We start from the raw sequence: 14,441 nt of genomic DNA, 5'->3' as shown, positions 1-14,441 counted from the left end.
CTTAAAGAAAAAACAATCTTTCTCATCACTACCTCTCCCCTCCAACCATCAGTAAAATTCCATTTCTCATCTGTCATCAGCAAAAATCTTGAAAAAGTAGGCTGGAAAATGCCACCTTTTTTTTCATTGCCTACTCATTCCTTAAACTCTCTAAATCTAGTTTCTATTCATGTATCCATTGAAACAAAAAGAAACACTGGACTGAAACTGATACTTATATTCTTTTCTTATGGAGAGAAATTAAGTATTTTCTCCTAATTTTTTTCCACCAACAATTTAAGTGAGGAAACAATAAATAAGTAATTTTTTTCATTACTCAGAATTTTTTAAATGAATGTCATGTTGTCACCTATACTTTTAATGAAATAAAATCCTTCAGAATCCACAAGGAACGCTTACAACTCAACAATAAAAAGACAAAATAACTTCATTTTAAAATGGGCAAAAGATTTGAATAGATATTCTCCAAAGAAGATATACAAATGGCCAAGAAGCAGATGAAAAAAAAATGCTCAACATCATTAGTCACTAGGGAAACATATATCAAAACCATAAGGAGATACCTCTTCACAACCACCAAGATGATTAAAATCAAAAAGACAGTAGTAACAAGTGTCAGTGAGGATGTGGAGAAATAAGAACCCTAATTCACTACTAGTGGGACAGTAAAACAATGCAAGAATCCCTTTGGAAAAAAAAGTTTGGCAGTTCCTAAAACTGTTAAAGATACAGTTACCATAGAACAGGCAGCTCCACACCTAGGTATATACCCAAGGGAAATGAAACCTGTGTTTATACAAAAACCTATACAGAAATGTTCATAGCTATATTATTCTTAATAACCAAGAACTGGAATCAACACAAATGTCCACCAACCAGATAAATGGATAAACAAAATATAGTATATATCTAAACAATGCATTATTCAGTCATAAAAAGGTAATAAAGTACTGATACATGTTACAGAATAGATGAACCTTGAAAAACATTATGCTAAGCAAAAGGAGCCAGCCACAAAAAACCATATGCTGTATGATTCCATTTATATGAAATATCCAGAATAGGCAAATACATAGAGACAGAAAGAGATTAGTGTTTACAGGGGGTAGGAGGAGTCAATGGAGAGTAAATACTAATGGTTTCTTTTTGGGGTGATGAAAATGTTCTGGAATTAGATAGTGGTGATGGTTGCTTTAACTCTGTGAAAATATTAAAAATCACTAATTTCTATTATTTAAAAAAGGTGAATTTATGGTATGTAAATTATTTCAATAAAATTATTTAAAAATTTAAAACCTTACAACATAACTAAAGTTTACCTGATCCATGACCCTCACGCTAGTCTCATTGGCACCCCCACCAAGCCTAGATGCCCAGATCGCCCAAATCTACTTTCAGGAGTTCAGAACGTATCCCACCCTTTTGTTATACCTTTATAAACCCTTTTATATCTGTGAACAATCTTTAGCACTATTTTGTTTTCTTAATTTACATAAATGGCATCATACTATATATACCATTATGCTTCCTGACATTCCCACCAAAAATTATGCCTCAGAGAGCTATCCATGTGGGTATTTATAGACCTCTAGCTGTACATATCTGCATATGCAAAAATTTCTCTGGGACAAGGGTCAACAAACTACAGTATACAGGTCAAATTCTAACCACTGTCTGTTTTTGTACTACCTACAACCTAAGAATAATTTTTACACATGTACATTTATAACTGAACTGATGACAGGGAATACTAAGTTGAAACCCCAATTAGGTGAAATGTTATCCCAAGAAAAAGAATTCCTTCTTCTCATTAGTAAAACTGTATTACAAAAAAAGAGTCCTATCTTATATTTTGAATTCTGTCAACTCAAGATTCATGGAAATTTGTTCTATTATTTAAGTACCTACACAATATCCTAAATTTTCCCTCTTGGCCCACAAAGCCTAAAACACTTACTATCTGAACCGTCAGAGAAAAGTCTGCTGGCCCCTGCTATAGTTATATATATTGAAAATTGGAATGGATGGGTGTAAGGTAGATGTGTTTTCAAATTTATTAGATTCTGCAAAAGCACTCTCCAAAATGATACCAATTATATATCCACCAGCCATGTGTGAAAGCACAATTCCTTGAAACCCCCAGGGAAAACTATTTACTGGAGGTCAAAAACTCCCAAATCCAAAAAATTCAAAGGGTTTTGATTCTACTATAACCTTCCTGATCTCTCTGAAGCATCTGCCATAGCTGATCCTTATGAGTAAAAGGCCTTAAATTTATATATTTTTCTATAGTTTACATAATGCTTTCACTAACTTATTTTTTATATATGTTTCAAACTTTAGGTGCCTTTCAATGTCTTAGCTACTTGATGCCACACTTATTCAAAAATGGGTTTAGCATTTAAATACAGAGGACTTGGTAAGACATATGAAAGTTTCACCTGCATATTTTCTTCCATGCCAACTCTCAATTAATAAACTTCATTACATGAAGTGGGAACTATATACTATTTTGTCAAATAGTCAATACAGTCACATTTACATACACAAAATTAAAACTTAAGCATTTATTTGAGTATTTAATTGAAAATTACTTGAGTCTAAAATGCCAAAGACACATGAAATAGACATCTAAATTCTCCACTGTAATATTTCAACACTGTAATAATGAAAATTAAACTTTGAAAACTTCCTCAAAGGTTACAGTAATCATGCCAAGTAACATGAACTGCTATAAACCTTAAAACAAATCGGTATTTTTCGTCAGTTCCAAACAGTCACAAAACTAAAACGCTCTACCAAGTTCTGAAAGTTTTTTTAAAATGTACTAGGCCACTGAAGAAGCACCAGAAATGCAATGAAATTTTTTTTAATGTAATCAAGTGGTCAAGACTAAAGACTTTATTTTTTAGAGTATTCAATATTCTTTTTTTTTCTTTTTTTTGCTGTACGCGGGCCTCTCACTGTTGTGGCCTCTCCCGTTGCAGAGCACAGGCTCCGGACGCACAGGCTCAGCGGCCATGACTCATAGGCCCAGCCACTCTGCAGCAGGTGGGATCTTCCCGGACCCGGGCACGAACCCGTGTCCCCTGCATCGGCAGGCGGACTCTCAACCACTGCGCCACCAGGGAAGCCCCGAGAGTATTCAATATTCTTAATACCAATGAAAAGTTTTTCTACATATATTATACTATGCCCAACACCTGACTTCCTGGGACATTTAACTTATCCATTACAGCTGTAATCAAACTTACCAAAACTTTATCTAGACTACACTGTAACTCTTAAATTTCCCTGGAAATTCAAGTGAGCATTTAACATATTAACAAATAGTAGTGGTAAACAACTATTCCAATAACTTTTATGTCAGTATGAATGACAACCATATTGGTGACCAATAGCTTAGGTGACCATTTTCCTTGAGGATAGGGCATCCCTGTTTCATCTTTAACGCTGAGTGTCTGCAGTATGGAAAGAACTCAGTATTTACCAAATGAATGAATCCCACGAAAGTAGAATACCTTGGAAAGAACTGCCTAAAATTATACTTGCTTTGATAAAACAAGGCAAATATTCTTAACAATATAACCTGATATTCAAGTTGTGCCAATATTAAAAAAAAATCATACACCTTGGTGTATTAATCGTGGGAGTGAATAAAAAAAGCACAAGTATGTATCTAACTTTCAAAAATACCTTCTGCTACTCTCCGCATGACATAAAACACTTGTTACAGATCATTATAATAATTATGTCCAAAGAATCATACTTTCCTATGTCCACACCCCTTTGTAACATAATACTGTCAACTCCTCCATCAAGGAAGTAGAATTTCCTTCTCCATCATCTTAAAAATGGGGTTTGCATGGACATCTAGAAAAAGATGAGTTTTTCCACTCTACATGGTTTGAAAACAATCAAATTTTAACACCTTAAATTTAAATATGCCTGGAGGTGATCTAAAACTAGTATCTTTAAATTGCTTTCTTTTTACTCTACAAAGACACAAATATTGGGCTTCCCTGGTGGCTCAGTGGTTGGGAGTCCGCCTGCCGATGCTGGGGACACGGGTTCGTGTCCCAGTCCGGGAAGATCCCGCATGCCGAGGAGCGACTGGGCCTGTGGGCCATGGCCGCTGAGCCTGCACGTCCGGAACCTGTGCTCTGCAGCAGGAGAGGCCGCGACAGTGAGAGGCCCGCGTACCAAAAAAAAAAAAAAAAAAAAGACACAAATATTTAAGAACTTCAAAACATCAAACTATAAAGCATGAAACAATAAAGCCAGGAGTTTATTTTTGGAGTTCTCTAATTTTCAGTACTTTACATAAAATTTAGTGCATTTTTAGTACTTTTTTTTTTTAACATCTTTATTAGAGTATAATTGCTTTACAATAGTGTGCCACTTTCTGCTTTATAACAAAGTGAATCAGTTATACATACACATATGTCCCCATCTCTCTTCCCTCTTGCATCTCCCTCCCTCCCACCCTCCCTATCCCACCCCTCTAGGTGGTCACAAAGCACAGAGCTGATCTCCCTGTGCTATGCGGCTGCTTCCCACTAGCTATCTATTTTACGTTTGGTAGTGTATATATGTCCATGCCACTCTCTCACTTTAGTACTTATTCTTGATTTCAACTTGACATAGCTTCCTTTAGTCCATAAAACAGAATTTAATTAGGTAGATGCTATCTCTACTTAGATTATACATGTGTATTTGCTTAGCAAAAACACTTATTACTCAACATCTGAGCTTATCTATTTGTAAGTACCTACGGTGGGATGTATCACATATTTATTAAAAAAAAAAAAGAGATGGAAGAGCTGAGCAAAGTCTCCAATAATTAACTTTACATAACTCGATTTAAAGTAATAAAGTTTTCCTTGGCATTAAGAAATTAACATGAATTCAATAAGAGGAAAATAACTAAAAAAAAATGTATTAAACTTGCTTTATAAAACATTGTCTCTCACAAATATTCACCTCAAAGAAATCATGAATCTTTTAAAACATCCTTAGTGCTCTTTTACATTGCTTATAATCAATGATATATGCAATCTTCAAAAATTATAATTACTATTATCTTACAGATATCAAGCTACTAACACCAAATAATTGAAGAAATCTTTAAAATAGGTACACTTTTATTTTTATATTAATTATGCTGAATAATGAATATACCTATCATATCTTATTTAAATCTCATCTTACAGGGTACTAATTCTGTAAAATTACAACTCTAAGAAAAAAAAGATTTATTTAATTCTCCCGAAGCCAACCAAATACTAATACACAAGAAAATTCACTTTTCATACCTTAAGGTAGCAATGTGCGTAGCAATAATGAAGCAGATTATCAGAAGGCTGAGTAAGGCTGCTGACCACATGCACCAAATGTTCAGCATACATCGGCACAGAATGTTCCAGATTAATTTTATCCACCAGTATCTGAATGGATGGCAAAGGCCGAAGAGACTGGAAGTTTGTAGTATTCATGAAATTACTTGAGTTCTAGAAAATAACAGTGTTCACTTTATATTTCAGGAGAAAGTGACTGATGTGCAATGCCCTCTATACAAGCTTCAGAGTGACACATTATGCAGTGATATCAAATCATCCTAGAAATGATGCCTTTCTATGGGACTCTCTTACTGTAACCAAATAGAAACACCTTCTACCTATTTTTAGGTATATCCCAGATTTCAAAGAATGCCTATTTACTGTGAAATTATCAATGCCCTTTTAGCTAAAGCTTTTTATTTTTTCAGTCAACTAGAATATTGTCACAACGTGCCTCAGTACATTGAAGGTATTTTCTTAAGCTCAATAATTCACACACACAAAAAAATCCTAGATATTTCAGAGCCTTTATCTTCTTTCCCTTTATACACATTTAGATGACTAAACGACTAAGTGCACTACTCAAGACAATCTGAAAGATACAATAAGCAAAGTTTACAGGACAGAAAAATTTCCAATCCACATCATATCTACTAATATTAAACATGCTAAAGGCTCATAAAGTCCTAAGAATCTCGAGGTAGGCTTCATATTTTCAGCGTTACAGAATCTTTCTAAGCTTCCAAGTAAATGGAGATAAATTTCAACATGTCCAGGGTATGAACCCAATTAGCAAGCCACCCCTTCCAGCCCTTGAACTTATTCCCATACCTGTAGCTCTCAATGAGGAACAGTATGACCCTCCATCCAGAGGTGTGGAAAGAACAGTTTAATTGTTTTATCTGTCTTTCATTATCATAATAATAAGGGAACAGTACTGGCATTTAGCAGGCATTGGCTAAAGATGGTAAAACTACATAATACTTCCCTAGTCCAAAAAGCCAATAGTACCATTATTGAGAAACACTGTGCCTAAAAATAAGTTGAAGATACAGTTCTTCCTTTTTGACTCATTAATAATTTTTAAACCATCACATATTGAGCAATTACTTTAGTAAGGGACTTTATTTTGGATTATTGAGATACAATATACAGTAAAGCACAAAATCTTAAACATAGAGCTCAACAAATTGTTATGTATGTAACCACCACACATTTCAAGCACCCTAAAAGGGTCTCCTATATCCCTTCTCAGGTAATATCAAATCCCCACCAGGGGTGGCCAATATTCTTTTGTCTGTTCTTCGACTTCATTTAAACAGAATCACACAGTACATACTCATGTCTGCCTTCTTTCATTCAACATATCTGAGAATTATCTACTGTTCACTCTTTGAGTTAACACTTATCATTATGGAATGACTCTTTATTTCTATCAATACCTCTTGTCTTAAGCTCTACATTTTCTGATATTAAAATAGCCACTCTATCTTTCCTTTGATTAGCACTTAAATGGTGTATCTTTTTCCATCCTTTTATTTCTAGTTTGTGTTATAGTTTTCAGCTCCAGAATTTCATTTCGTTCTTTTTTTAATGGATTGAGGTCTTTTGAAATCTTCCACTTTTTTGTCTCTTTCTTGAACTTATTAACCATAGTTAAAGTTCATGCATATACTGTCATATTTCAATTCTTCTCCACTGAAATTTTCCCCAGATGATCTCTTTAACCCAGCAATACAATGAACAATTATGAGTGGCTGATAGAGAGCAAATACACAAAATGAAACTGTTATATCTTAATTCTCTGCCATACTTCCATAAGTTCGATTTAAAGTTAGGACAATTTTTACTTCCATAATCATCATCATGTCACCATTAAAAGACATATAACCCCCAAAATAATAAATTAAAGATAACAGATAATACCTTATATGTATATGGCAGACTCAGAAAGCAATACATTGTATACAGACCTAAAATATTAAGCAACTAATAAGTCCTCATTAAGAAACACAGTAATAATCACTGGGTTCCTAACATGTGCAAAATGGTTTACATGCATTATCTCACTGAATATTCAAAATCATTCTAGGAGCTAGGTACTTTGGGGGAACTGCTCTATGCCAGCACCCAGACAATCTTAAAATCCATGGAGCCCACAAGGCAAGGCTAAACCACACAAGACCTAAGCCTTGGTGGAGCACCCTATGATATTATCAGAACAGGGGAAAATAGGCGGTCTTCTGCAGAACTGCTAAAAGACCATTTCTCAGTCGACTTCTCATCTTGAGAAACACTGCTATGGGGAAATTTTCTCATCAGCATCCCTCATTCACGGGGCTTTCCATCCACTCTCTCAGAGTACAGCTGTAGGCTATATAACTGCTTAGGTGCAGTGTGGAACTGAATCCTTGTCAACAAGGTACCCTACCATGTGTCCTGCAGGTCATTTGGCGCTCTAGATTCAGGGTTGTCCTGAAAGGGACAAGGCAAGCCAACACCATTACTGATTTGCTTTTGCTGTCTATGTAAGTAATAAACTATCTGAATCTATCAGGGCTTTTTGCTTCTTTACTGGCTGACTCTGTCAGCCTACATGAAAAATATAATTTTCTTTTGTTTTTCAGAAAAGGAAAACAAGGCTTAGAGATATAAAGCAGTGTCCTAAGGTGTCATAGCTTGTACATGGTCTGACATCAAGGCAAATGCTCTTCAACATTTATTTATAGAGCCTTAGCTTGAGGTTATTTTTTTAATCTATTTATTTATTTATATAATATATATAAATTATTTTCTAAGAATTAATAATCGTAGTTACATTGCTTTAACTTCATCATGGATAACTATTATATATAGCCAGATATTCTGATATTCTATTACTTAATCAACTTCCTCTTACAATATCACAGGACCAGTAAATATACATGTATGAGAAAACAAGTAGTGAATGACAAAATATACCTTTTCTCCCATAATGACAGGTAGCAAATGATCCAGCAAGTTGAATTCAGCCATGAAAATTGTGAAAGTACATTTGAGGAGAGTAATACTTGTATGTCGAGTAGGAATATATTCCTCCAAAGATGCCACTTCTTCAGGATTCAGCATTGTTTCACTTTCACCCTTAATATCTAAAATGAAATAATAAAAATGCAATGAAAATTTATTTTTAAATAATTTTCTTAATTAATGAAAAAATTAATTAGTTCTCCAAATTTTAAGGTCAAATTCTTTTTTTCAACAATGAAGCAGTTGTAAAAATATTGCCTTAAAGAAGAATAAATTACTCTAGAAATGTATGCCTTTGCTATGTAAAAATTTGTTTTATATTTTAAAATATTTCTTAAATACTTAAAAGAAATTTTTAATCTCTGTCATCAAAAGAATAACAGCTTCCTTTCATAAAAACACCACTGAGATAATGCAAATTCAAGCCACAGACTAGGAGAAAATATTTGCCATAGACAGACACATACATAGACATAGGTATATGCATAAAGGACTTGTACGCACAGCATATTAAAAATTTTAAACTACCTAAAAATCAAAAATAAACCAATAATTCAATGGAAAAATGGGCAAAAAAGCCTTGAACAAGCAAAAGATAATATATCCAAATGGTCAAAAGTTATTTCAAAAGTAAGTTAACATTGTTAGGTATCAGATAACTGCAAATAATGTCACGATGTGGTAGCACTACACATCCACTGGAAAAGCTAAAATGAAAAAGACTAAGAATACTAAAAGTTGGCAAATACATATCAGCAAACTTTTTCTATAAAGAGCCATATAGAAAATACTTTAGGAGGGACTTCCCTGATGGTGCAGCAGTTAAGAATCCACCTGCCAATGCAGGGGACACAGGTTCGAGCCCTGGTCCGGGAAGATCCCACATGCCAAGGAGCAACTAAGCCTGTGCGCCACAACTGAGCCTACGCTCTAGAGCCCACGAGCCACAACTACTGAAGCCGGTGCTCCACAACAAGAGAAGCCACTGCAATGAGAAGCCCACACACCGCAACAAAGAGCACCTCCTGCTCTCTGCAACTAGAGAAAGCTCATGCACAGCAACGAAGACCCAACACAGCCAAAAATAAGTAAATAAATAAAATTTTAAAAAAAAGAAAATACCTTAGGGGACTTCCCTGCTGACACAGCGGCTAAGAATCCACCTGCCAATGCAGGGGACACGAGTTCAAGCCCTGATCCAGGAAGATCCCACATGCCGTGGAGCAACTAAGCCCATGGGCCACAACTACTGAACCTGCACTCTAGAGCCCGCGAGCCACAACTACTGAAGCCCGCGCGCCTAGAGCCTATGCTCCGCAAGAAAATCCAGTGCAATGAGAAGCCCGTGCACCACAACGAAGAGTAGCCCCCGCTCGCCAAAACTAGAGAAAGCCCACGCACAGCAACGAAGACCCAATACACCCAATACAGCCAAAAATTAATTAATTAATTTAAAAAAAAATACTTTAGGCTTTGTGGGTCATACAGCTTGCCCCAATTACTCAATTCTGCAACTGTAGTACAAAAGCAGTCACAGACAACACATAACTAAATGAGCAAGACTATGTTCCAATAAAACTTTACCTATGAAAACTGAAAATTAATTTTCATATAGTTTTCATGTGTCACAAAATATCAATCTTTTTTGTATTTTTTCCAACTATTTAAAATGCAAAACCCATTATCAACTCTTAAGCTGTACAAAAAGAGACAATAAGTCATAATTTGCTAACCCCCTGATCAAGGGCAACTAAAACTCTCCTACACTGCTGGTAGGTGTGTAAAGTGATTCAACCAAATTGAAAACAGTTTGGAGATATTTACTAAAGGTGAACATATATGATCATTTTACCTAAGTGATTCCACCCTTAAATTCCCAACAGAAATTAGTATATAGGTTAATTAAAAGGTATGTACTAGAATGTTGGTAGCATCACTACCATAATAACCAAACACTAGAAACTAACCAAATACTCATCAACAGTAAAATGGATAAATAAGTTATGGTATATTCACAAAATGGGATACTAAAAAGAAATGAGAATGAATCCCACAAACATAATGTAAGCTAAAGCCACAGCAAAAGAGTATATACTGTGTGATTACATTTACATGAATTCTAAAATATGCCAAACTAAATCTAGGATGTTAGAAATAAGGAGGGTGGTTACCCTCGGGGTTCAGAGTAATAACCAAAAGAGGGCAAGAAGGAGAATACTGGAGTTCTGGTAAGGTTCCATTTCCTGAACAGTTAGCAACATAGATGTGGTTAAGTTTACAAAATTCACAAAACCATACCCTTAGTTTTGTGTGCTTTCCAGTATGTATCTTATACTTCAATAACGAAGTAAAAAAAAAAAAGGGAGGGGGGGAACTGCTAACTACTCAGAGAACTGCCTGTACAAAGTCAGTTAGCAGCAGTTGCTTTATGGAGATCATAAATATTTCTGAAATGATAAACTGCTTCAGGTAAAAATTCATTTAATACAAACGTGTGTGTGTGTGTGTGTGTGTGTGTGTGTGTGTGTGTGGCGTAATTCCACTGTGGAAGAGATTGCTAATTGCAATCTTTTCTTCTTCCTTTTAGCAATAAAACTCTCTGAATTTTAAGTGAGGTATATGGACTCCGTCTAGAGAATACATTTTCCAGCCTCCCTGGCTGCTGGGTGCAGGGACATGTTACTAAGTTTGGGTCAATAAGATGACAGAGCCATGTCATTAAGTGAAACTACATGACTACTGTTTTCTCTTGTTCCCCCTTCCTGTTGATTAAAATTAGACACTGTAATGGTGAGCCAACATTGACCATGTAGATAAAGTATACCTCAGAGGATGGTGGAAAAACAAGATAAAAGGAATTCTGGGTCTAAGACCACATCATGAAAGAGAGTCACCCTAGTCCCCTGGAGTACCTACTAGCTTGGGTTTTAACATGAGAAAAATTAATTATATACTGTTTTTTGTATGAACATTAGTTCTCACTTCTCTGGGATAAATGCCCAGGAATGCAGTTGCTGGGCTATATGGCAGCTGCATGTTAAGTTTTATAAAAAACTGCCAAAACGTTTTTAGGAGTGGCTGTAACATTTTATATTCCCACCAGCAATGAATCAGTGATCCAGTTTCTTCACGTCCTCCCCAACATTTGGTGCTGTCACAGTTTTCTGTTCTAGCCATTCTGTACATACTATCCTAGCACTTATCAGAGTATCTGGCAATGCAGCAGGCATTCAAGCAAGGTGCAAGAAATGAATGCATGAACATATCAAGCACTTACAGCACTATGTTATGTGATTTTACATGCATTAGTCTTTGGAAGTAGGTCCTATAAGTGTATCATTTAGGACAATAGTAAATTTGCTGTGACAAGAGAAAATAACAGAAGTGTCAACAAAAACAATGCTTATTTCTCTTTCACTCAACAATCTGAGTCTAGAGGATCCATGGTGCCACCACACTACTGAAGACTTAGGCTCTCTCTATCTTATTGTTCTGTCATCCTCAGCATGCAGTTTTCATCTCAGAGTTGAAGGTAGCAGGTCCAGCCCTGCCATTATAATTGCTTTCCAGCAAGAAGGAAGGGGAAAAGTAAAAAAGGAAGGCACACTCTTTTCCTTTTAAAGTCCTGTCGCAAAAATTCACATGAAGTATTGCTCCCATCCGGTAGCCAGAACCTAGTCATATGACGCATTTGGGAAGTGAAGTCTATTTCTATCAAGAAAATTTCTACCATAGAAATTTCTATTACTATAAGAGGAGAATGGATACTGGGGAGACAATTTAACCAACTCTATCGCAATAATTAAACTCACAGAGATAGAGAAATGGAAAAATCAGTGATGTTGATTACTTCCTAAGGTCAGTAAGAAGTGGGGGTCAAACTCAGCCTGATGCCACAGGCTGAGGTCTTTATTATTCTATACTCCCTCATTATACTCTTATGTCCTGCTCTAGAGTGCTTCATTGCATGAAAAGGAAATTTGTATTTTATGAAACTGTATTAACCATATCTTTATACCATGCAGAAAATATCAGTCACACAAAATTTTTTTACCAGTAGGACCTAAGTTTTCTTGAATTTTAAATGCATATGCTTAAAACCCATCTTCTTCATGTCTCCTCCTTAGAATCCACTAAAGTGGAAAAATGGTCATATTTCAGGAGTATACAAGGGAAAGAGTATCAAAAGGTGACAATAAAATACTGACAGGCTTCCGGGAAGATGGCAGAGGAGTAGGACGCGGAGATCGCCTTCCTCCCCACAGATAAACCAGAAATACATCTACACGTGGAGCAACTCCTGCAGAGCACCTACTGAACGCTGGCAGAAGACGTCAGACCTCCCTAAAGGCAAGAAACCCCCCCACGTACCTGGGTAGGGTAAAAGAATAAACAGAGACAAAAGAATAGGGACGAGACCTGCACCAGTGGGAGGGAGCTGTGAAGGAGGAAAGGTTTCCACACACTAGGAAGCCCCTTCGCGGGCTGAGAGTGCAGGTGGCTGAGGGGGAAGGCTTCGGAGCCGCGGAGGAGAGCACAGCAACAGAGGTGCGGGGGGCAAAGCGGAGAGATTCCCGCACAGAGGATCGGTGCCGACCGGCACTCACCAGCCCGAGAGGCTTTTCTGCTCACACGCCGGCGTGGGCGGGGCTGGGAACTGAGGTTCCGGCTTCAGTCGGAGCGCCAGGAGAGGACTGGGGTTGGCGGCGTGAACACAGCCTGAAGGGGGTAGTGTGCCACGGTTGGCCAGGAGGGAGTCCGGGGAAAAGTCTGAACCTGCCGAAAAGGCACGACACTTTTTCTTCCCTCTTTGTTTCCTGGTGCGCAAGGAGAGGGTTAGATTAAAAACGCTGCTTAAAGGAGCTCCAGAGACGGGCGCAAGCCGCGGCTAACAGCGCAGATCCCAGAGACGGGCATGAGACGCTAAGGCTGCTGCTGCCACCACCAAGAAGCCTGTGTGCGAGCACAGGTCACTATCCACACATCCCCTCCCGGGAGCCTGTGCAGCCCGCCACTCCCAGGGTCCCGTGATCCAGGGACAACTACCCTGGGAGAACGCATGGCGAGCCTCAGGCTGGTGCAACATCACGCCGGCCTCTGCCGCCACAGGCCCGCCCCACACTCCTCCCTCCCCCCGGCCTGAGTGAGCCAGAGCCCCCGAATCAGCGGCTCCTTTAACCCCGTCCTATCTGAGTGAAAAACAGACGCCCTCCGGCGACCTACACGCAGAGGCAGAGCCAAATCCAAAGCTGAGTCCCTGGGAGCTGTGAGAACAAACAGGAGAAAGGGAAATCTCCCCCAACAGCCTCAGAAGCAGCAGATTAAAGCTCCACAATCAACTTCATGTATCTGCATCTGTGGGATACCTGAATAGACACGAATCATACCAAATTGAGGAGGTGGACTTTGAGAGCAAGATTTATGATTTTTTCCCCTTTTCCTCTTTTTGTGAGTGAGTATGAGTATGCTTCTGTGTGAGATTTTGTCTGTATAGCTTTGCTTCCACCATTTGTCCAAGGGTTCTATCCATCCGATTTTTTTCTTTTCTTTTTTAATTTTTTTCTTAATAATTACTTTTTATTTTAATAACTTTATTTTATCTTAATTTTCAATCTTTCTTTCCTTCCTTCCCTCCTTTAGACAACGAATCATCCCAAATTGAGGAGGTGAACTTTGAGAGCAAGATTTATGATTTTTTCCCCTTTTCCTCTTTTTGTGAGTGTGTATGTGTATGTGTATGCTTCTGTGTGAGATTTTGTGTGTATAGCCTGGCTTCCACCATTGTCCTAGGGTTCTATCCGTCCGTTTTTTCTTTTCTCTTAATAATTATTTTTTTATTTTAATAACTTTATTATATTTTATCTTATTTTACTTTATCTTCTTTCTTTCTTTTTTTGCTTCCTTCCCTCCTTCCTTCCTTCCTCCGTCCCTCCCTCCCTCCGTCCCTTCCTTCTTTCTTTCTTTCTTTCCTTCTTGCTTGCTTTCTTTCTACTTCTACTAATTCTTTCTTTCTACTTTTTCTCCCTTTTCTTCTGAGCCGTGTGGATGAAAGGCTCTTGGTGCTGCAGCCAGGAGTCAGTGCTGTGCCTCTGA

At 37.4% G+C, this 14,441-nt stretch overlaps 1 protein-coding gene across 5 annotated transcripts in view; it reads right to left on the bottom strand.

Moving 5' to 3' along the window:
* The window catches only part of VPS13B (vacuolar protein sorting 13 homolog B), a 778,894-nt gene that overhangs the window by 681,753 nt on the left and 82,700 nt on the right, over positions 1-14,441 (bottom strand). For 4 of the 5 annotated variants that reach the window (XM_027131500.1, XM_027131499.1, XM_027131497.1 and 1 more), the window contains exons 13-14: positions 8,301-8,470; positions 5,316-5,510 (exon numbers count right to left, since the gene is read on the bottom strand). In XM_027131500.1, coding sequence (XP_026987301.1) covers positions 5,316-5,510; positions 8,301-8,470 — 365 coding nt within the window. Of the gene's footprint in view, positions 1-5,315; positions 5,511-8,300; positions 8,474-14,441 lie in introns of all 5 variants that reach the window. The other variant, XM_027131498.1, reaches the window with a different exon arrangement.

Source organism: Aethalodelphis obliquidens, unplaced genomic scaffold (assembly GCF_003676395.1).
Source record: "Aethalodelphis obliquidens isolate GAN/ISIS:26980383/991018 unplaced genomic scaffold, ASM367639v1 scaffold39, whole genome shotgun sequence".
Lineage (NCBI taxonomy): Eukaryota > Metazoa > Chordata > Mammalia > Artiodactyla > Delphinidae > Aethalodelphis > Aethalodelphis obliquidens.
This window is presented reverse-complemented; position numbering and strand designations above follow the sequence as displayed.